The sequence below is a fragment of the Vicugna pacos genome, chromosome 2 (genome assembly GCF_048564905.1).
Source record: "Vicugna pacos chromosome 2, VicPac4, whole genome shotgun sequence".
In the NCBI taxonomy this organism is placed as follows: Eukaryota; Metazoa; Chordata; class Mammalia; order Artiodactyla; family Camelidae; genus Vicugna; species Vicugna pacos.
The window spans coordinates 52,211,627-52,236,666 of record NC_132988.1 but is presented as its reverse complement, the minus strand read 5'-3'; the positions used below and the strand labels follow the sequence as shown (position 1 = coordinate 52,236,666).

The 25,040-nt window shown below is 43.0% G+C and overlaps 1 protein-coding gene across 1 annotated transcript in view; it reads right to left on the bottom strand.

Moving 5' to 3' along the window:
• Positions 1–24,732, bottom strand: part of TSPAN5 (tetraspanin 5) — a 152,157-nt gene extending 127,425 nt beyond the window's left edge. The window contains exon 1 of the mRNA XM_006208940.4: positions 24,249–24,732. Coding sequence (XP_006209002.1) covers positions 24,249–24,329 — 81 coding nt within the window. The 5' untranslated portion in view covers positions 24,330–24,732. The remainder of the gene's footprint in view (positions 1–24,248) is intronic.
• Between the last annotated feature and the right edge of the window lie 308 nt (positions 24,733–25,040).

Sequence of the window (25,040 nt, the reverse complement as noted above, 5' to 3'; positions counted from 1 at the left end):
TGCTCAAAAGTCCTAGTGTTATAAGAGAATATTCCAAGGCTTAACCTGATTTGGGGGGAATCCCACATGCTCTGAGCAGAGCACATGTCAAGGATGTGAAGTAGGGAGGAATTCCAGAAGGAAAAGTAAGACCAGAGCTGGAGTGGGAGAGGAGGAAGAGAGGAAGGAGGGGATATGGCTGAAAGGTGGGCACTGGAGGAGGAAGAGGACAGGGAGGATTTTAGGCAAGATCAAAGGCAGTGGGAAGCCGGGGAGATCACTCAAAGCATTAGAGTCATGATCAGACACAGGACAGGACCACTCTAGCCCAGGGTCAACAGGAGACCACAGAGAGGAAAGAGATAGCAGGAGGCCCATGCAGTCAGGAGGATGAGGGCTCGGACTCGGGCAATGATTGCACAGGTGGACTAACGAGAGCAGATGTGAAAGAAATGGAGATGCAACGTCCAATGACCCCACTGATGGGGAGGAAGCTTGCCAAGATTCTGGCTCAGCCAGAAAAAAAGGGCCTGAACGTAAGCAGCAAAGCCAGTTCCTTACATTGCCCAGCTCCCAAACTGCCTAACCTTGCCTTGCCGTCTTGTTCACGCAGCCTCAAAAACCCCACGCAACATAATGTTAAAATGAAACACTTAAAGCTACCCTGCCAGTTTTCCCTCTCCCACAAATCAATGAATTTTTCAACAATCTAAACAAGACAAATTCACCTAAACAACTCAATATTCTCAGGGTCTGTCATGACCTCTTCAGTTATGTCACCCAATAATCCAACTGAAAATGAAGTTAAGAGTTCTGAGGGATACAGGAAGTCTGCCTTCCATCTTCAGGATGGTATTCAAATTGAAAATCCGTTCTAGGAGTGAAAATCTGTAAAAAACCATATCTAGTCCCATACTAGCTACTATATATAAAATAGATAAACAACACGTTTGTACTGTATAGCACAGGGAACTATATTCAACATCTTGTAGTAACCTATAATGAAAAAGAATATGAAAAGGAATATATATATGTCTGACTGAAACATTATGCTGTACACCAGAAACTGACATATTGTAAACTGACTACTTCAATTTAAAAAATAAATTGAATTTTAAAAATATCTGGTCCCCATTTATTTCATCACTTCAATGAACAGAATTAAAGAGGATTGGTGGTCACCCTTTGAGAGAATCTGATAAATAAATAGAAAGGAATCATTATGGTTACAGTGGCTACACCACCCTGTACCCCTACCCCTAAAGATTAGGCTTGCGTGAATATATCACAAGCAGAAAACAGAACAGTGCCCAGCCTCTCCTGCATGCCAAGAATCCCCACGCACATAAGTAAAAATGATCAATCACAGCAAAAATTACAACTTATATCATACCCTCTAGTTTGCAAAGCTCTACTTTCGGTGACCTTGAAAGCACAAGCAGGCAAATGTGCACTTGACTATCAAGATTTGTCACAAGGGCCCTACATGAGCCAACAAAGGAAAACTGTCTTGGACCAAAGTCTGGATTACAGTATATAAAGTTTCTCTACCTGAGAGTGCCATGATCCAGATTTCAAATATTCAAGTATCATCAACTGACACACACATATATGACTTTTTTTTTGCCTTATTAAGTGTACTCTTTAAAATAAAATAATTCATTACAGTTTAATTTGTATGCCATTATAAAATGTTTGTTACAAAAGTCCATAAGTAGGGGGGAAAAAATCTGTAGACATTTTGTCCCAAGTTGAATTTTTAAAAGTAGATAGCCACCCCTCTCTTATCTTACCAGACATACCCCCACCTCACTCAAAAAGGCCCTAGGACACAAAGGAGGGGTCTGTGGTTCTGGAAGGAGAGAGATTCTCCTGGATACGCAAAACTGCATCAGAGGTGAGTCTCTATGGTGAAGAGCTGAACGGAGGTGGAGAGAATTAAGGGAATAAAAGGATTATAAACCCATCGGGAGGGGGTGGGAGAAGAGACAAAAGATAGCCAATCTTTGGAAAGCCCTCTAGGTTTGAGCTCAGATGGGTCACAGAAGTCAGGACCACACACTGCTGAGGACTCGCTCCACAGCCAGCCTCTCCACGCTTTCGGGGAAGAGGTGAGAAAAGGCAGGAGTACAAGCAGAGAGAAAGCCAAGCAAAATAGGCATTTTCCATTCCCCCCAATCTCCACTGTCATGCCGCCGCTCCCGCACCAGCACATCTTTCCACATCCAAGAAGGGGGAATAAATTAGTTCACATTGGGCTAATGGCTTACAGTTAACTAAGCACTCTCACATTTTGAGTCATTCACGCATTCAGAACAATTTCTGGAATGCCTTCTAGGACCCAGGCCCTGTCAAGACCTGGAATGAAACCCATTCAGGTCCTGGCCCACAAGGACCTCAAAGGCCAGTGGAAATGGGCCTCCTAACTGAATCCGCATCCAAGATGACCACTGTGGCAAGTGCCCCAGGGAGGCGCAATCCGCCAACATAATTCCTACACAAGGCAGAGATTTACTGCCTGATGTCTTTATCTGTCCACCAATGGAAATGGTTCCAAGGGTGGACCGCGCTAGACAGAACCTGATCCATGTGATCTGACAGCTGCTAACACTCACAATAGCCAGCCTGTATTTTAACCATTTCAACCCACCTTTGACTTACCATTTAAAAAACAGTGTGCTGTGAATCAAAGACCATGAGGTGAAAAACAGGGTGTTAAAAAGGGGAGGGGGGAGAGACAGGCTGGCACTCTGTTGCTAGAACATCCCACAGCCCCCTCTATAGAGGCCAACCAACCAGCCAGAAGCAAAATCTGTAAGCTCCTTTTCAGTATTGTAGTATATTTTGGTGTATTTCTGATGCTTTTAAAAATATGTCTGTGAAAGAGCTATAAAGGAATATATGCTGAAGCTCAGAACAGCTAAATGGGGTAGAGCTAAGTGGCGGGGTGGGGTTGCGGGGTAGAGGAAATTCAGCAAAGACTTCCCAGAGGTTGTAATTCTAGAACCAGCAGCCAACCAGGCCCTGAGAGAAGTGCTTTGCACTCACGGCCTCTGTGCTTTACAACTTTGTATGGCAGATACCATACCTTCGGGAGAAGGTAGACAGAAATGGCAGACACAGCACTGAAAGCAGGGGTAAACGCAAAATTAAAGTCAGGAAAGATAAATAAATTCACAATTTGGGGCTCGTTCCCAAACGCCCATTCCCACAGGGTGACGGGGAGAGAACCCAGTGACACCTCTTACACAGCCGACTGCATCACAGCAGAGGACTCCTGAATTTAGAGATCCTGACTATAATAGACATCACATAGGCCTATTCCTATGGTCGGGGAAAAGAATGCGGATGAGAAGTGAGAAACAGGCAGAGTCCCTACCATGGAGTTCAGCTTTAATCCTGTCCCAGTTAAAAGCCATTTAAGTATTTAAAGCAGGCAGTATGGCACAATCAGATTTACCACTAGCAAATCCTCCCTGCAGAGAATAGAGTGTTGGGGAAGGAGTGGGGGTACAACAACACTGCAAGGGAAAAACGGCAATGCCTGAACCAAGGCAGGGTCAGGTGGTGGGGAGGAGGAGGTGAGAGCACACTGATTAAGGCTGAACAGGTGTTACTGCTGACAGCACTGTGCAAGGTCCGCGATTTTAACCTACCTGCAAACTAACCGCGGTTTCACAGCTGCTGGCAGGACCCACACAATTCCTGGGTCAGAGACGAAGGATAGTTTATTACTCACAGCAAGACAGCAGCCACAGTATCAGCATCTGCACCGGTTCCCTGAGCAACAGTTCCCCCTGGACAATGCAAAGACGGCTCACCCAGTGGACTGCATCACAAGAGAGGACCCTTGAACTCAGGGAGCCCAAGTATTTTTCTCATGTGCATCTAGCTTCCAAGACTTCTCACTCTACAAACAGCCTTGAAAAGACGGTCCAGAACAAAGGCAGTCAGTACCTCAGCTTGCAAGCAGCACAGAAACATGAGATTGATGGAGAACTGTTTTCCAACATATTCACTTTACGCATGAGGAAACTAAAGCTCAAAGAGCTTAAGATGAGTTGGGCTAAAACAGTTAGAAGGTAAGGGAAGTGAGATTCAAACCCAGACTTTATGACGCTAAGCCTTACTGCCCTCCACTATTCAAAATCTTCTTACATAGAACACAGGGACTTCCGTAGGGCAAGAGGGGATAGGGGTGGGAAATAGGTCCTCCAGGCTTTCCTGGAGGTTATCAGCTCACTTGGGAAGGGAACAGGAACATACTAGGGGCTGGTGACTCTACCTAGCTCTAAAGACAAAGGTTCTCCTTTAGTTATATGTTTTAAAACCCGAACGGTGGAACAGAAGCCTGTTGTAGAAGGCAACACAGGGGTATCTCTATGTGGTGGGGGAGAGGTCTACTCCCATGTCTTTTGTAATATCCACCCTGCAAAATTTAAAGTTTTGTGTTAGAATGCATTCAGAATGGTGAAGAAAGTTTATATATTAATACACAGTCGTTACTTCCTGAAATCACTTGCAGAGGTATGCAATAAAATAACTTTCCATATAAAAAATGACCTCTATCCATCTGTGCCTTTAAACTAGCTAACATGTCACATATGATTAAAAGAAAGTAAGCTGTATTAAGAAACTAAAAAGAATGTGGTTGGCAGCCTCTTCATTTTGATTATGTATTGGATTCAAGAATCAACTGGTAACGGCAGAAAATTACTATTAACCAAAGAGGGCCTTTCTTTTCAGCACGAGTGAGCAAGCTTATTAATTTATTAACATACGTGAACAAATGGCTTGCTTGACCCCAAGGAGACACAGAGGTTCAGCACCTGCAGGTCTTTCAGTCTCGCTGTGCTCAACGGGAACCAGCAGGACAGCAGACTCTGGCCTCAGGTTTCTTAGCTCAGGCAACTAAGCAGTCCTTGTCGGACTGGGGAACCCTCTCCCCTGGCAGGGAGCTCTCAGTTCCCCATGAGAAGCCCCCATCCTCACCATCATGTTCCTCTTCAAGGGGTGAAAGGCACAGGTGGTGCTTATTCACACTAACAGAAAAGTCTGAACCATTCAATTTAAAAGGATCACCCACTTAACACACCACTTGTTTAAATCTTTGGATGACTGCCCAACGCCCACAAGATGTCACCCTACACAACTCCGGGGACCAAGCTCCATGTCTGTCCCAGGGAACTGTGCGGCCTACAACCTGTGTCGCTATGGGTAGCAGCACCCTCAGGGGAAGGAGGTCACTCCCACAGATACTTCCCCATCAAAGTCCACTTCCCGATCCATGAATTCTTTTTTTTTTTTAAACATAACCCATGAATCCCCAGATTCTCGCAGTCATCACAGATCTCAATTGATGGCTGCAGGAAGTTAATAATTTTCACATATCATTAAATGAATGAAAAACAGTATTTATTTATTTCATGCTGGAAACAACAGGAGTGGGGTTTCTACATCTTATCTTGTGTATTTGAGCCTTGAGAGCCCTCTCTCCGTCTAGAATCTTAATGTCTGGCCCGATTACCATGTAGACATATTATTCCTCTGATGAGGAAAGAAGCAAGTATCTATTGCAGATAACTGGCAAATACATTTTTACAGCTATATTTTTAAAAACACACTCACAAAACAATGTTCTGAACAAATGTTCTTATTTAGCTTTCATCAGCTGCACCACTGTCAATTATAAACGCTTCTCTAAATTGCCTATAGCAGCTTAGAGGTGATCTCAGTGTCATTCTCCAGTAGGCTGGTTAACTGATTGTTTGAAAACAATTCATTCCACAAGTATCAAAAAGCAAACAAAGTCTCTTCCCTAGTCCAGTGCAGCAGAGCCAGGCGGCTTCTAAGACGAACTGTCCCTGCTCCTTCTTAGCTCTGGTCCACCGCTGCCTTGGCCTGGACTTGCCCATTTCTCTCCCTTCAGGGCCAGATGTCTGCCCATCTCTGCACCCAGCCCTGTCTGTGCCCTCTGGGGCTGCCGAGGCTCCCAATGTTCTGGGCTCTCCTCCACTGCCACCAATAATCATGGACCCTGTTGCTTGACACTCAAAATCAGCCCCTCATGTGTCAGCTATACGACTTACCTCACTCAGGGCGCAACAGTGCCTGCTAAGACGCGTTGGTCTCCCTCGGTTCCCTGGTGTCACACTGGCCAGTGGCACCGTGATGAAGTGCCTGAGAAGCCCCCATCAGGTCGCGGAAATCTGAGCTCCGAGGAGCCACCCACCCTCACCTTCCTAACTACATCCTTTGTAGGTGAGGCCCAGGTGATTATGCTCTAAACAGGACACATCTGAACACACTTAATTGGCTACGCACTCAACGGGTACACAGCACACCTGTGTCTGCTCCAGATTTGCTTTTACCCTCCTTCCAAGGTAACGCACTCACCTCAGTACTGTTTCATGGAAGCTGGCCGAAGACTCGAGACTCCTGGCATTATCGGCAGCATGGGCATCAGCCCTCCTCTCCCCAAAGTCCACAGAGGTGGCTCTGAGGGGCCCCGGAGGGAGGTGCACGTGCTGCTTTACGTCGGGGTCACAGCTGTGCAGCCTGTGCCTCGGGAACCTGCTGCTTCATAGTAAGAAGCTAGATTGCTCTTTGTCCCAGGGAGAGACGTTACCTCACCCTTCAGGGTTGCTGCCACAAACACAACCCTAAGGGACAGTCCAGGTGAACAGCATTTTTGGCACAGCTGGCAAGACGTGGAGAAGCACAAGAGACCCACAGAGAACTGTCTCCAAACTGTGTACATTCCTCAGTTTAGATGGTGGCCCTGATGGGGTTCATGGTCTCAACAACCCCCCCCACATGAGCCGCCTACACGCTTCATGCCGTGAGTTACAAAGCAGCAGCACTATGCCGCTCCCTGGAAAGGTACTTTGAAACACCCCATAATGCAGCTGCTCAGCGGCACGGTCTGGGATGCCCCCAAGCATCCCTCCGTCAATTCAGTGGCCTAACACCACCTCTGCTGCTTCTCCTCCACTTCTGGAGACTTACCTATATTTACAAACGCACAAATAATCAAAAAATAAACATATACACACATACCTATACACATCTATCTGTATAAAATCTACATGTATCTATAGTGGACAGGATAGAGGCTGGTCTCAATCTGGGCAAAACTTTAGTTCCGGGGATCTTCCCCTGTACAGTTGAAGGAAGAGAAACCACTTTGCCATAGCTCAGAAAATGAAAAGCAACAAGTCCACTTGATAAACGCTCACACTCTGAAAGGCACTAACTTTGGGGAGGGACATTGCTTTCTTTTACTATAACATCACTGATTTTTCAGACTTCTGTTTCATTCCCATACAGTGAAGAACAATTTAAAATGCCAGATTCCTTAAAATTCAACAGCCCATAACACTGTAACAAAAACTTGTGACTCTAAATATAAATTCAATTAGAAAATTTGTAATTACAATTATATATTAATAAACCACATTTCATAAACACACCTCCTGGTGCATAACAAATTTTTGCAGAAGGGCCCAGATGGATGCTAACCTTGTTCCTAAGCTGAGAAAATTACTTTAGTTTCAACTAACTTAATTCAATTAATAATTACTGGATATCTGCTAATTATTAGGCATATTTCTTTATGTTATTGTATTGGAATTATAATGTTCTGCATATACTACCATTAAAAAAACAAACAGGTAGGTACGTGGCCTCAAAATGACCCTATAGGCAATACATGAGAAATGCTGGCATTTGTGATAAAGCCACAGAGGGCTGATCAGGTCGTGGCAGGAATGGCCATGGAGAACAGCTGCAGCTGTGAGAGGAGAAAGCAGGGTCCAGGAGACTGGGGAACGGAGCAGCTGCCCCAGGGAGAAAACTACACTCTCAGATCCAGCTGTCAAAGGAAAGCATGGAGATAAAAACTCCTCCAGTAGGTGAAGGACAAAAAGAAACAAAATTTGGCGTGAGTGAAAAGTGCTAATATACAGAGTGCAATTCCCTAGTAAGGAAAAGTTGACATTCCTGGATTCTGACATCACCTCTCCTAGGTAATAATGAATCAAAAGCCTGCACCTGTCCTGAGTAGGTATCCCTTCCACACCCGACTCCAATATCAGCATTCACGGGGCACTCACCACCCCCAACCCCCTTGTCAAGCTTTACGCATGCTTCATCTCACTGAATCATTACAATTATCCTTATGGGTGGGCATTACCGTTACCCACTTTCTGCCCAAAAGAAACAGTTCAGAGTGATGACATAACTCTTCACAGTCACACAGCTTGAAAGTACCAAAGCCAGTATTTGAACCCAAGAAGTCTCACTTTTAATGACTATCTTAAATACCGCAATATTCTCTGCCTAGCTTGGATGGGGGAGGGGGGCTGGGGAGGGAGGAGAGGAAAAAGAAATGTACCTTTTAAAAAATATATATCACCTCGTACTATTTGGAGCACATCAGTGCAAAACAAATAACAAAATCCATGGTTATCTGCGTCCAGTAATGAAAAAACAAAAACAAACAAACCCCCCCTCAAAAACCCAAATAGGTCACAAGCGAATTCATAGGTTAAGTTCATCACACAGAATCACCAAACACCTAATAGCTTAAATGAAACATTAACAATATTAGAAATGACAAAGAACTTCAAATAATACCTATGCCATCAAGCTTAATCTGTTCAATACAAAACCTTACGTGCAATTTAACTGGAGGCCTTTGCGTCTCTGGTAACTTAAAAGCCACATACGGAATCGATACGAAGCAGGAGTTTTTGAGTCTACTCATTCCAAAGCGCAAGAGTAATGCGTAACAAATAATCCGAATACTCACTTAACATAAAGTCAGGTTGATGTTAATCAAAATGACTGAGCCAAAACTGTTTAGTAGAACCAAACGAGTAGAACCAAACGGAGTCAAAGCACTGGGTCTTGGAAACCTGGGCAATTCAGCAAGTACACAGCCTACAGACAGCAGAGACCAAATGCCGGCTTCAGCCTCGATCAACGTTTAAGCAGCAAACAGGTAGATACCTTCTCCACCGCGCTCAGCACCACGTCAAATCCTCAAAGCCTCTAGCGGTCGGCTCCGCACGCTCCACCCGCGCACCGAGCGCAGAACGTCCCGCCCACGGAGACGGTCCGCGCCGAGAGCACCAGCTGTCCCTGCTTTACCAATTGGGGGTTTTGCAGAGAAGTTTCCATTGGGGGGAGGGGGGAGGAGTCCACTATTAAGAGGGGAAAAAGGGGGAGAAAAGGTGGTAAAAACTAGAGGCCTAAAAGATTTTTAAGGTCTCAACATGGAAGTCGAGATTTTATCAAGACGGCAAAAGACCAATTAGAGGATAGTTCCAATACCTGAGCACTAAAAAGACTCTCCAAAGAAGACTCAAATGTGTGCGCGGCCATTCCTGTTCCGAATAATTCCAACCTTCTGTGCTTTCATCAGCAGGTTAACCTTTTTAAAGAGTGAGCAACAGATTTTGTTACCTCAAAAGCAAAAAAAAAAAAAAAAAAAAACAAAAAACCTGTGTTCTCAACTCTGGAATTAACTTCACAGGAAAAAAGGGGGTGGGGCGGGATTCAACAGAAAGGACGCTTAAAATTTTAAAACTGTATTTTAAAAGGTTCTTAGCAATAATTAATGACTTGTTGGGGCCTCCAGCTAAGATACAGTAATTTTGTAGTTCAAAGAGTTTATTTTCTAGTTTTCATCTAAAAACCAAAAACAAACCAACCAACCAAATACAAACAAGCAAACAAAAAACAAGAATGGTTTTTTTTTCTTGTTTAGATACAATATTTAATTTAAATCTTACTTTTTTGTCAACTGGAAAGACATCCGGGGGAAAGCCTGAATGATCTATATCGCTGGCTCAAATGCTAACCTCCACAACTGAAAGGCTATGTACTGATTATATATTTTTTTAATTTTTAAAATTTATTTATGTATTTATTTTGGTGGGAGGCGGTAATTAAGTTTATTTATTTATTTTTAGAGGTGGTACTGGGGATGGAACCCAGGACCTTGGGCATGGTGAGCATGCTCTCTACCACTTGAGCTATACCCTCCCCCCGATTATATATACTTTAAAAATTCAAGGATATATATCAGTTTTAAATGGAATATATGTATTTTACAAAATATAAAAGCTATTCCAATCCTCTTTTTAGTGACACCAATTCTTTCATTTCTAAAATACTGATTCTGTATCTTTAAAAAAAATGAGTAAAACATTATTTTCAAACTTACACAATTATTTCAGACCCTGACTAGACAGCAACTTTAAAATTCTTAAAGCAGACAGTAGGAATATTAGGTATTAAATCTTGCAGACCAGGGAAAAAAGTTAAAGTGCCACATATAATAATATCATCTAGCCACTCCATTCAGTTTATTCTTTCAGAAACCAACAAAGCTAAAAAGAACTGGTACCAAAATACACAATACTTTCTCTAAGATTCCAGTGATGACATTTAAAAAAAAAAACAAAACTAAGTAGCATTTCTCACATGAGTTGTCATGTGGGCAGTTTCTGCACATCCTTGAACTCGCAGGGTACCAACAATGAAACGGGTATTCAGAAAGTTGCCAGCTACATTTTTCTGTCCAAGTAAAGGTCATGTTAAAAAACATTTAAAGCTAAGAGCCTAGGTTTTGGGGTTTTGTTTTTCAGTTACTTAAAGCTTTAACACCTTCTTTTAAAAGTATAGGGTTTTTCAAATGCCCAACACAGATTTATTGATTTTGGGGGAGTTGTGTGAAATTGATGTTTATTTACAAGGTATTTGTTCTGTATGTTGAAACACTTATTCTAAATGTTATCCTGAGGGGGATAAATACTGGTAAAGTCAGAAGAAATGCTTAAAAGCTAGTGATGGAAAAGCACACTTTTCCTTTGCAAAGTTAAGTAACCGGGGTTTGCTAAATCCAGATCATTGTAACTACCACTGAAACTCTAAAGTGGGCTATTTGTTTTGGGGTGTTTGCTGCTCTCAGCATTTGACTAAGTCTCTACTTTTAATGTAACTGAACCAAGAGAAATTACTGGGATTGTGTAGAATTTCTTTTCCTTAAAAAAAGGTATATTAAAGTTGCTGTATTGTTTTTACAATAGAAAAGTATAAAGAAAGTACCCTATTCTAAAAAATGCAATCAAATAAATTCATTCCAAATTGAACATAATAGTAACTTGAAGGAAGAAGAGACAGAGGAGAAGAAACCCACGGAGACAGATTTCCTAAGTATTTAAGGTTGACTTTCTGTTTGCCTGAAATCCAACTTCCCAAAGCAGTTTCCTTTTTACACCTACAGTGTAACTACTCACTTGGCACTAGGGTTAGCAACTTTTCAGAAATGGGGGTACCCCTCTTTCTTCCCAATAGGAAATAGAACCTGGAGTAGGGGAAAATTTTAACACATCCTCCCAAACATTTTACCTCAAGAGAGTCATCCATCTGGCTAACAGATTTCAGCTTATAAATGCAGGTCTTCCTGCAAATTACTTAAAAGCAGTGTTCCCCAAAGTGAGACTCCCTGGTGACCTGGGGTGCCAGAGGAGACAATTTTAGAATACAGCATTAAGTCATCTTGAATGAGAAAGTCATTTCCTTTTCAACTCTCTTTTAATCCTCTGGTCTAATCAAGGAGAAAGTCTCCATCTGATGCCAGGGTGTTGAACACTTTGTACACTTGTTAACCTCCACTGTAACAAAGGAAATGAGCTCCTCCGACCCGGGGCTGCCAGCAGGCACCCGTGGCTACCTAGAAGTTAACAAGCCATAAGGTTGTTGTTGCAAGCATTTGAATAGTGATATTTTTTAAGTTTCATTTTTAAATAAACGTGTTGAAGGTTTAAAAACAGAATCGATTTGGGGGGAGGGTAGAGCTCACTGGTAGAGCTCATGCTTAGCAGGCACAAAGTCCTGGGTTCAATCCCCAGTACCTTCAATAAAAAAACAAACAAACAAACAAACCTGATTACCTTCCCCCAATCCATCAAAAACAAAAACAAAACCGGAGTAGATTTAAAAGAAAAGAGTAAGTTTGAAATGGTCTAGATCCTTGCAACTCAAAATGAGTTCAGTGGACCAGTAGCACCAGCCTCACCTGGGAGCATGTTAATGTAACAGATCTTCAGCCCCTCTCACGTCTACTGCATCAGAAACTGCATTTTAAACAAGATCCCCACATGAGTTAAAATTTGAGAAACTCTAGGGTGGTACAAAAGTTTGTCCAAAACCATGCAGGCAGTTTGCAAATGACTGAGTTTTGGGATTCGCTGCTTTGGATCATCAGGTGGCCATCCTCCAGGCACTCACTGAAATCAGCTAGTGGAGGTCAGAAGGACAGGGAGGAAACTCCAGTGCTTTCCTGCTGGGAGTCACAAACCGTCAGTGGATTGTGAGGTCAGTGAGTAAATCTAAACCAGTAGTGTTGGGGGGTGTTGTGGGTAAGGTAAAATGACTTTAAATATGCTCTTATAATATCCTGTCATGTGACACAGATCATCTTTTTTACTAATGAATATTATAGTAAAAATTCTACTTAACCCTCTCCTTCATCCCTCCACTTCCCTCTTCGAAGGCCAGGGCTTTCTGCACACCTTCAGCATGGGAATGAGTGCCCAGGCTCCTCACACCTACTAAATTAGCATGTCCTGGCCTTTTCTCCCAGGGCTAAGCCCAGTCAGAGAGAGAATTATGCTTGGAAATAAAACACCTGGGTCTGCTGCATCAGGTGGTAGTCCTGGAAGCAAAAGAGCACAGCTCTTGGTGCATATGCCAGTGATGCTTCAAAGGAGAAGCCAGGCAGACCAAGATGGGTGGCCAATGATCCAGCAGTTCAGGCCAAAATTTTACGTCTTCGTCAACTGGACAGACATCCAAGGGGAAAGCCTGACCAATCTGTATAGCTGACTCAGTGTTCACCTTCACAGCTGAAAGAACATGTCAGAAATACAGCGTAAAACAATGACCAAAATATGCAGGGCTTATGATACCTTAAAAGCTAAAAATGTAGCATTACAGCCATCTAGATATTTCCAGAATATCTAGATTTAACAGATTTTAATAAAGTGTTCCTTTTCTTTAAGGATCTTTTTTGGGGGGGGCATAATTAGGTTTATTTATTTATTTATAATGGAGGTACTGGGGATTGAACCCGGGTCCTAGTGCATGCCAAGCATGTGCTCTACCACTGAGCTCTACCCTCCCCACTACAGTGTTTCTACTTCTCCCAGGTGTTAGGCCTAACACCAGAGTTCAACATCAGAAACTCAACTTCCCAGTACAAAACACTAATGTGAGACAGTCTGGTTTTACCAAGAAAATGAAGAGTGACTCTGAGGGGTAAAGAAGAATGGGGAAATTAACGACAAACAATAGACTCGAATTCATGGTCTGGTATCCATGATAAGAATTACATGCCATTCATTACAATGAAAAGAACATTGTGAACACTTGTTAGATCTTTTTTCCCTTTAGTTATTTTGAGAATGTACTTATGTAGGCAGAACATTACAGAGAACAAAAAAATATAAGTTACAATGGGAGATTATTTTAATGGTTTTAAAAGAAGTCAAGAAAAACCCAAATGAAATTACAGGTGTGGAGGAAAATAGAGGAATAATTGCTAATACCTGTTGATTATTCCAAGCAGTTTATACATATGAACTCCTCCAATCCTCCTGACTCTGAGATAGATGTTAGGTCTTAATACTACTGTTAAGAGCATCAGTACTACTACAGGGAGTGCTGTTTTGCAGATGAGGAGACAACCTCAAGGTGAGTAGGTAGCCTGTCTAAGGACACAAGCCTGGGAGTGGCACTGAGTAAAAATCCAGACGCACTCCAACTCCGAACCCCTTAACACCAGGCTCTTCCACCTGCCTTCCACCAGAGCACTAGAGCGCCCAACTACCCTCTAATGCTGGACCCTGTAAAGAATCTTCCAAGAGCTCAATGACTGGAATCTTCAAAGGTTAAGGGGCTGCACTATATTGACTCGACTATACCTTAAAACAGGAAAACTAAGTTTTGGCATTAAATGCTTCAAGAGTGATTAGAACTACTTACTCACTTGGCAAAATTAAGTTTTAAGGCTGCTTCGGGGGAAATATTAACAGTTGAGGGAAATTTTTGTTGGAAGCAAAACATTATACTTTGAGAAATGCGTAAGTCAAGTATTCCTCTTTTATTAGGACTACTTAATTAAGTACCAACCATTAAAATAGCTGGCCTGAATATTTATTAGAGCACCAGCTGTTCCCTCCAGATTTTTAGAAATTCAAGACTTGGTGCCAAGTATAATTTAGAAAAAAAAAATTTCAACAAGTAAAAAGAGCCCTATGTCTTGCAATACTTATCCAAATAGTAAATAGTAGCTGGAAGAGGTATGGAACATCACTGTGCCTTTTCAATGAGAAGAGCCAAAATGTTTTGCCCACCATGTCCAAATACTATTTTGTTATTAAGGTTGGTGATTATATTATTTAAAAATTACACCTTACATTTCATGATTAACATTCGTTTATGTACATACAGATAATATCACAGTGCTAACCACCGGGTTGGTACGCCATTCTGGGTGTGTTTGTTTAGAAATGCTGATAACTATGCCCCAGTAAAAATATCTCTGAGAAATAATTGAGGGTTTTTTTTTTTTTGGTGGGGGGCGGTAATTAGGTTTATTTATTTATTTAACTGGACATACTGGGAATTGAACCTAGGACCTTATGCATGCTAGGCATGCACTCTACCACCAAGCTATAGCCTCCCCCTCATAAGAGATTTTTATTCCAAATTGTATTTCTTTCAAAAGATTACCAATTTAGGAGCTCAGCCATAATCAAATACCTATTTTTTTTCCTAAAGGGGGCAGGGGAAAGGAAGAAGTCTGGGGGTAGGGGGCAGAATTCATTATGCCCACTCTGAATATTCAACATTGAAACTTTTCCTGCTAAAGAAAAGTGACAAATATCAGGTTTGGGTCTCCAATGTTCACTTTACTGTCAGCCCTTTGTGACAGTGCTGCAAACTTGGATACAAGAGAAGAAATGTTCCCGCCTCGACCTGACAGCAGAGGGAAGTCAATGAAACAGCCACAGAGACGCAGAAAGCAACTCCCCTCCTCCCCTCCTCCTTTCCTTCCCTCCTCCCTACCTCCCCACCTCCAGGGGAGGACCCTTGGGGCTGAGGGCATGGGAGGATGTCTCCAGAAACAGAGCCTGAAAGGAAGAGCACCTTGGACAGGGAGGCTGGTTTTTGGAGGGGAGGGCAGTGCGCTGTCCTGTCTGGCATCTATGGTTAGATCCAGTCCACTGCACTGAAGGGTGCATGACAGCAAGGGCAAAAGAACAAAATGCCTATTTCTTCATTGTTCCTGTCGAATAAATAACTAGCTTCCATCCCTATATGATGCTAATTTTTAGCATCCTAATTGCAGCACAAGAGAGTCTCTTTAGCAGAGATTTTCTCATTTTGTTTTCAGGGCTTTCAGGTTTAAAAATAAACTGGCATTTTTGGATTAATAAAAAATTCCATGAGGGATAAAATAGGCCACACTATTTTTTTTTTCCTCATAAGCAAAGAACACCAGCTTCATGTGCTGATGAGATCAGTCACCCTTTGGTCATAGCCCTATACCACCCTCTTCCAGCTCCCCCAGTGTACCCTCCAGAAAGTAATGGGAAGAGATGCCACATCTTGCCAAGAAAAACAAGCTAGAGCTCCTCAATCTCAGCTGGGCATCAAAATCACCTGCTGGGATTAGAAAAAAACAAAAACAAAAACAAACAAAAACACCCCACTAATACCAGGGTCCCATCCTAGGCCTCCTGGTGGGAAGACTGAAATTTCCTAACAACTGACTGATTACACTGCTGTGTCCATGAAGGGGTGAAATATCAACTAATCCGTCAGAAGTCACCCCTCATCAGGGAGAGGGACCTCCTATGCTTGAAGAAAAGCCCAAAGAAGAAAAACCCAGATGAGAAATATTTTTTTCTACACATGCCTTGACCTTCAAGATTTAAAATTATCTGAAGGCTAGAATGGTGGTTCTCAATCATTTGTTTAAGCAGTAGACCCCTTTTTTCAAGCAGAACTCTTTGTGGTATCCCAAAACATTAAACTTAATGGCTGAGCTTCTGCAGGGGAAAGAGAGGGCAGAGAACCTCTCACTCAGGCCTGGGCACACCTCAGGGAAGCCCTGGGCTGCTGGAAGCACAGTTTGAAAGCCACTGGGCCAGAATAAGACATTTCAATGGGATAAATACATAGCACTAAATCTAAATTCAAGTAATGCACTGGAGGGTTAGGGCTTCTGATTAGCGCTTAGCGCAGGGAAACGGGTTTAACAGAAGTTCACCTGAAAAAGAGATGAAGGTTTCATTTCCCTAGAAATTCAACTTGAGCCAACAATGTTCTCTGGCTGCCAGGACAAGCATGTGTGGTTCAGCCTGGGTTAAGAACTACTTCTTGTACTGAGACATTTTTCCTTTTAGAAAGTACCTTCACATGCGTGATCTCGTTTAATGTTAGGTAACAACTCTGCAAGCTATTGGAATTACATTCAACACATTTTAGATAAGCAACTGAAGAAAGAATGTCAGAGTAACTAACTCCAGGACAAACCCAGGCTTCTGCCTCCAGGTCCAGCATGGCCCAGAGACTTAAGGGGGAGCTCGAAACTAACCGCCCACCACTCTCTGGAAGGTTGGAACAGTGTGTGCAAACGTGTTCCCTTCTGTTTGCTGCATTAATGGAGGTGTGTCCAAATGGGACCACAGGCCGAGTACCATGACCAGGACAAAGAACAATCTGGAAATAGTATATGCATAACAAATGGAAAAACTAAGAGCCTTTAAAGATGGAAAACAGAAGGTTTAGGAATGGCAATAACAGCCATTTTTTTAATAACACAGGGCTAGGCAAAAGGAAGACAAGTCGTATGGTATCACCCAGGACTAACCTAGGCCCTTCCACTCTTCCTTCCCGAAAAATTCAGTCCTCAAGTTACGAGTAGGGGCACAGGAAGGTAGACCTTCATGCAGGGAAAGACATGGGGAGGGATGTGGAAGCCCAGAGCAGCGTAACAGAGCCTGATCAGTGTCCACAGTGGGATGTGGGGCTGGAGCACCAGCAGGTAAGGAGGGCAACCACGTGAGGGGCAGGGGGAGCAGTGGAAGACTGGCTACATAAGGGGAGATTTAATTAAATAAGTACATTGTTAAGGATAATGGGAGCCAGAATTCTCACTGTCAAATATGGAAAAGGAAAAACCTAAAATAAACCCTGTGGCATCAGACAGGGATCTGAGGTACCACTGTAAACGCATAGTTTTCAAAATATATAGCTACGTATAAAAATGCAGATGTAAACATGTGCATATGTGTATATGCATACACATATTCCATAGTTCTGACCACTGAGATGCCCCAGCGGTGGTGATAGCCTCAGAGCAATAAGCACACTTTGTGACTGGATCTTGGCTTCTAGATATCATCCCCCACTCAAAGGAACCAGGACTTCTTGGGGAAATATATGATACAAAAGATGACAGCAGTAAATTTCAAGATGAGCTTGGAACATCTTATTATACCAGAAAGCAAAGCAGTGCTCGAAAAATGATGGGAGTTAAAGGGCACAAGAGGCAGCGTGAAAAGATGGACTGCCAAACCTGGGACCGACCGGAATGCCAAAGTAAGTAATAAGAATAACAGTTTAATTAAAACACACTAGGAAAAAAGAGATCGCAAGTTCTTAGTGATGTACTTAAATGAACAGATCGAAAATCTGATGAGGGATGAGCTATTTACATAGTTTCACAGTAACATGCCACAAAATATGTCTACCTTACAAAAGGGAAAAGAGTCACTTTACGGTGGATAAACTTGGCAGACAACACTTTAATCAAGTAACCATCATTAGTAATGGAACAGATACAAACAGAAATCACTGCCACCTGACGGATGCAGTGAGCAGAACACAGCAACATTTCTGTAATTCTCCTGCCAAAGAAGCACAGCCAGAATCTAAAGATGAGAAAATGGCAGACAAACCCAAATTGAGGGACATTCTACAAAATAACTGGTTTAAAATCTTCAAAAGTGTCAAGAACCTGACATTGAACGACTAAAAGAGAAAAAGACCCAACTAAATACAACGTGTCTTCTGGACTGAATTCCTTTGCTTGATGAGACATGATTGGAACACCTAGGAAACTTGAATGATGGTAGTAATGTATCAGTGATAATCGCCTAGCTTTGATGGCTGTACTGTGGTCATCTAGGAGAATATCCTAGTTTACAGGAAATATACACTGAAGTATTGGTGTGATAGCCATCACGCTAGCATCTTTTTCTCAAATGATTCAGGAAAAAAACAAATTGTACCACTTGCAATTTCTCTGCAGATCTGACATTGTTTCAAAATAAAAATTAAAAATCAACAACAGTAAATTAGGAAGATAGAATCTGGGGGAAAAGGTTACATCTAGTGTGAGGGATTGATGAAACTCTGAAGTGATTAAAGTGGTCCCAAAACAGATCCATCCTTAGAAAGGTTGGCAGGATGTTACAGAGAAAGTGCCTCACTGATTAGAAAGTGAGAGAAGATGACACCTCCGTACTTTCCAATGATTTCATAATTCATTCATTCAACAAATATTTATTAAAAACCTACTGTGTTTCAGACAATCTGCTAGACCATGAGCTTACGAAAATGAGTAACAATCTCTGCAGTTGAAGCCCTTATATTCCAGTGAAGGATGATGATTCAGAAGTCTTGTTAGAATTTTAAGACAATCATCAGTATTACATATAGAAAAAAGCATGTGACTCAAGAACATTGTCTTGAATACTCCATTTTTCATTTACGAACTTTTAGTGACTACACAATAGTTTATTATTCTATCATATTCTTTAACAACATTTTCATCCTAACTTTTTGCACTTGTGGGTGGTGTTAACTGAGGCATATGCAAAATCTTCATCACTTTTCAATTATGAACAGATGTAAATGACTTGCTTGATGTTTTATTTTAGAATAACAAGCATCTTCTAAAATAAGTTTCAAAGGAGAAGCTAGGGCTATAGTTATGCAAGAGACTTAACATTCTAGAAGTGAACCCTGATATGTTCTTCAACACGTTGAAAGTCATTCCACGTTCCTGCTCTCCAATTTCTTCGTCTGTCGCGAAGATGTCATAATAGGCTTGTAAAATGCTTTGAGATGCTTTGAAGAAGGACATCATAATTACAAAGCTCTGTTAAAATACAGGTTGCTTATACCCTTGGCCTGGGACTAACTATTACCGTGGATGTATTAAGACAGAGTGATCCATCTAAATGAGCTCACCTTGGCAATTTTATGGTGGGTGGAACCTTACTTGGTTTTCCAACTTTTCCCCTTGGCTTCATTTGAATCTTCTGGGCATATCATCAAGTGAGAATGCTTCACTGCCTTCTCACTGACCCAAGAATGAACAACCAGACCAAGTAAGTCAGTATTCAATTCCTTTCCCCACTGAGGTCTGTACACCCTTCTTACATTTTTCCCATTTGACACTTTCATAACCATATTTAGCTTTCTTCCTACCATCTCCCTGTAATTCAAAAGGCAATTTAGACTCCCATATGGTTGCCATCGAAGCTAACAGATGTCTAGCAAATTAAAACAAAAATTATGACTTATAAACTGCTGATGTATCATCATCCCAGAACATCTTACAATTTATAGTGAATCATAAGATAAGGCTTCCCACTTGATGCCTCCCGCAAGGTTCCCTAAATCTCTCTCCTCTGAATTTAAGCCCTGTGGAAACAAATTAGATGCAACATTCTGCCATCAAACTTGGATAAACCTCCACTTAAAGACACAATGTAATATTTGAAAGCATATCAAAGAAAAATTTGGCCTCAAGTATCAAAGGCTTTCTAAACTCTGTACAGCAAAGAAAAGAGAACAATGACTTGATCTCCCAAGTCATTCAAGCCTTCCACTGGTCCACTGGGCTTCTTTCAAATAAGATTAAATCTGCTGAATCCATTCACCTCAACTTCTTGGCATATCTTAAGAGGAGCATCATTACCTGGTAGTAAGGATGGTGGAGTACCAGGCTAATAAGGTATTCTAGAAATTCTATAGCCAGGATGAAATTAGTATGAAATCTGGAGACAATGACACAAACCATATTCACCATTTGTTAAATACTGAGACACTGTGCTGAGTCGTACCTTATTGCATCCTTGAATCCACAACTCTATTGAATGATGTTATCTTTCCTTTATAAAAAAAATTAAGGATCAGTGCAGCAGACTATTTTCCAGAGATGGTCACAACCCACACAACCTTGACACTTGTCCAACAAAAGAAGGAATTGCTTTCTTTGCCCCTCCGAAACTGAGCAGGTTCCACATATGCTTTAAACAGTGGAAAAGATAAAAGTGACACTGGGCCAGTTCCGGGAGTAGCCTTAACTGACTGGAAGTTTCTTCTTCCAGTCTCAGAGACAGGGAGAAGCCATGTCTAGGTGCTCCAGCCAACAACCCTGGCTGAGCTCTCAGCAAGCATCACCTGCCAGTCACGTGAGTACGCCATCTTGGGTATCCCACCCCTGTGAGCCTTCAGGTAACTGCAGCCCAGTCCCAGCCCACTGCAACTGCATGGGAGATTCCAAGTGCAAATCACCCAGATGAGCCTGGTCAAATCACAGAACTATCAGACACAATACAATTTTATTTTAAACCACTAAGTTTTGGGGTTGTTTGTTATGTAGCAATAGATAACCAGAATACTAAGAGATCAATTTACTTCCCTAAGAACAGTGAAGTATTAGAGCCAGAATATAAAAAGGTCCAGAGCAAAACATCTATTAATGGTGAGTGATGAGATGTGGGGGTTCAGTACCCAAAAGAAGCAATTTTAAAATAAAACTGCCTTTCTCTTCCCTCCCCCACCCCAAAGCAGCCTCAGGGTTTTCTGAGAAATGTCCCAATATGGTGACACTCTCAATGAAATCAATTCCCTTCTGGCTTGAGTTCTTCCAATATAGAATAGGGAAAATAAGATTTTCCCCATTCCCCCTGATAACTAATGAGAAAGGAATCTGTACAAGACGTTGACTTTGTTACTTAGAATATCATTACAACCATTATAAAAAGTATTCAGATTTTGCACATAAAACTGTAATAATAAAAATATATTTAATGACTCACAGGACTACATTTGAGATTCACAGTGGGGAAAGGAAAGAATGTATATTATGCCAATAAGTGAATAAGCCAAGAAGAAATTAGGGAAAGATTTTTCTTTTTAATGAAAGGATCTTTGAGAGTAAAAAAAATGACCTTCAGACAAGTCTCAGTAAGAGAAAAAGTCTATAATTTAATAAGTGTCCCAATATATACTTCTTTCATGATATATTAGTGCCCATTTCTTCTATTTTTCTTCCCCGCGTATTAGAGCTCAGTAGACTCATTCTTTTTCAGAACCAGAAAGAACCTTACAACTTGTCTAACTCTTCATTTTAACAGCTGAGAAATTGAGGTCTAGGGCAGTTAACTGACTAGCAAGAAGTCAAACTACTCATTAGTAAGAGAACCAAGCTCTTAGAGCTGGTGCTACTATGTTCTCAATTTTTATTTTCCCAGAACCTTACCTCAAAATGTCTTCAATGTTTTTAAATTTCTAGCCTAGAATTTCACAATGTGAAAATGGAAAATTAGGAAACCATGCTCTCTGTGATCAATCTCTTGTTCATAATCTTTTAAGAGCAGCCCCGAGTCTGCCGTTTCTGGCAGTCGCAGACAGGATGGTGACTCTGTACAGAGCAGAGGTGTGCAACTGTACAGAAGCAGCCTAGCAGTTACTGACCCCAGTCATTCAGTCACTAACGTCTTAGTCTGAATAACTGTGATCAAATAGCATGGCCACCTGCCTGCTGACTATCACTCTAGAGACCAGGGTACTGACAAACTGAGAGATTCAAATATCGGGTAACTTTGAAACAGACAGCAGATTAGGGAAGGTGTAAAGGGTTATGGGAGTGGAAGGCTTTAGGCACAGAAAGGAGGAACAAGGTGTGTAAAAAGCAAAGTAAGAGAGGGGCCCCGATAACAAAGGTATCTATGAAATAATTCCACCTGGGGCAGCTGGTTTCGTTCCAGAGACTAAATCTCCTTTCAGGCATCCCATAAAACTCCCCTCCAGAGATGAAGACCTTCAAAATCAGACTCTCTTCTGGAACTCTCTATGCAAGCATGCTGCAATTCTTTAAAGCTCTCCACAATTCTAGAGGTTTTGCTACAACCTAGTCCACAGAAAATACTAAATGTGCCTCTGTACACTACAAAATTATGCCAAACTGTCAGGGAAACAGGCCCAAATCCCTTTATTTCTTTTCCACCTCTTGCTATGAAACTGCAGAGAAAGCCCCTGGGTGCCTTTTGTTGCCTGGTAGCTGAAATGTGCAACTTTTGGAAGTGTTCAAGTAGAATCAAGAGGCTTGGACTCACTACCCTCACAAGATCTGGCCCCAATTCCGTAGTCCCTGACTCTCAAAGTCATGAAAGTTTCAAGTTCAAATAAAATCAAAATGCCTCAGTCAGAAATGTGACGACCCACCACTTTTAAACGTTCCCAAGAGGGACTGAAAAAAAGAAAGCAAAGAAATAATTTCTTCTTCCTATATTTGTAGCAGTGTCTGACTGCAGGGAGGGGGTGACAGCTAATAGGAATCATGTCTCATCCCTGACAAAAAATTGCCTGTGAAGGACTGAATCTGGTATTTATTCACGTGTCCCCCCTCATTATCTTTATCAGTCCTTGAGGCCAGATGACATATTAATACAGAAAGTGATCTCCAACCCCTTCCACTTCCTTTCGCAAAACATGCGTGAGTAATGCAGGATGCTCCTACAGAAAACAGAAAATGAAAACAAAATAGCCTGGTAAATGCGTGGTAGGAAAAAAAAGAATATAGAGAGCTATATTGACAACTATTCTCATAGATGTATATGTTTACAGCAAAGGCCTAAATTAAAGGAGAATCAAAATAAATACCCCTTGTGTACAGACTGCTGTGGATTATTATTGATCCCACCATTGGGTTTTTGTTTATCTCATACTGAACCTATACTGAACAGCAACTTGGAGAACCCTCCAAACCCCAGACAGCCACCATCTTTACTTTCCATGGGAGGAGAACGGGGAGAAGAGTGCACAGTAAGGAAGAGGATGGGATGGGATGGGATGAGATGGAGAAGAAAAATAACAAGGTCCTTGAACCAACATTTTCCCCTTGTCCTGTGAACTCTTTGTCTGGTTGCTGAACATGTTTGTGAGATCAAGGAAAAGAAACAAACAAAAGAGTAGGCGTCCCAGCCTAATTACAATAGGTGCCCAGCACACTGTAGTGCCAGCAGAGCATGGTCTGAATCTTTCGTTCAAGCATCTGCTCTCTTGATAGCCCCCTAAAGCATGTCTCATACACCTTCTCCTTTGCGTTTCTCCAAGGTTTCCCCCAAACGGCCCCGCTCCATGTCACTCCTCAGAAAAGGAGGACGTGAGGCACGAACACACTGAAACATATGTTGATGGTGACTTATTAACCTGACAGTAATATAAGAGAGAAAAATAAATCCCTCAACCCCACACGCCCACTGGTCAGTCCATTATGCAAAAGGAGCGCCTTCCAGATGAAGAGGAAGAGCGTGCAGTAAACGTTATTTACGTACACATTACAGAACCATATACCACCGCATCTGCATCCTACACAAAGCCTGAGATGGTGCAAGAAGATACACGCTGAGCATGGCACAGACCAGCCGCGGCAACACGGAGCCAAGCCCTTGTCCAATCAGATCCTTGTTAGAAGGTGGACCTCAGGGTCGGCTCTACCCGATTAGCCTTCCCTATTATGACACCACGCTCTGACCAACATCCATATCCCACCGGGAGCAAATCTCATTCGAATGGTTGCTCATTTCTCAAACGGCCGAGCCCTTTCTTTCATCTGCATCCCTGCTATTCGTCCCTTAAAAAGCCAACCCAAGGCCTGGGTGCCCCCTTTCCGGCTCGATTTTTCTTTTTACCTCTTCTCATTCCTAGAAAGGATTAAATGTTTATCTCTCCAACGCGCAGGCTGGAAAAGCGGAAGGCAAATGCCTTTCAGTGCTCCGGCAAGCTCCCAAAGGTCTGCGAAAAGTAAAGGCAGCGAGCAACGTGGGGGAAATCGTCGCGAATCGACCGGCCACAATAGTTGAAATCCCAGAAGTGCTCCAACTTACCCAAAATATGACATTGAAGCCAAATATGAAATATTTGATGCAACAACTGACTTCAGGACCCTTGTAATGCTTCCCGGACATCCTCTGGGTTCATGAAGACACTTGCCCCGGCAGCCCGAGTTTGGAGCCCCGGAGCACGGTTGCTCGGAGCAGTCCGGCGGGAAACTGGGGCTCAGGGACGCTGCTCGGGGCCGCGGCGCGGCGGCCGGGGCTGAGCAGCGCAGGGACCGACCGGCGCAGAGCGGCTCCCGCACCTCCAGCCCCTCGCGCGCCGAGGCCGCCGGAGCCGGCGTGGCCGCGATCCGGCGGGGAAGCGCGCGTTGCAAGCCCCGAGCTTCGCTGAAGCTGGCCTCGAGCACAAGGCGAGCTCCTAAGTCCCTCTGCCAGGCGATCTGTCCGTCGGTCCGTCTCCGGGCTTCGGGCAAATGCGGCCGCGGCAGATGCTGGTGGAGACGCTACTCGCTCCCTCCCACCCCTCGCTCCGCCCGCCGATCGCTCCGCCCGCTCAGCCTGCAGCTCCTCCGCCCGCGCCGCCTGCAGCTCCGCCCGCCGCCCGCCGCCTGCCGCCCAAGCCTCAGCGAGGTGCGCGCGCGCACGGGCCCGGGCGCTCCCGGGCGGCCGCTGTGCACCACGTAGCCGCGCCGCCCCTCCTTCCAGCGCTCTGCGCTCCTCCTGCACCCTTTCTCCCCGCCCCTTCTCAGGCCAGCTCTGAGCGCCGCCGACCCCCGGGCACTGCAGCGGGGTAGGTGGGGAGGAAGGCAGGCAGAAGGGAGAAGGAAGGGTACCCGAGGA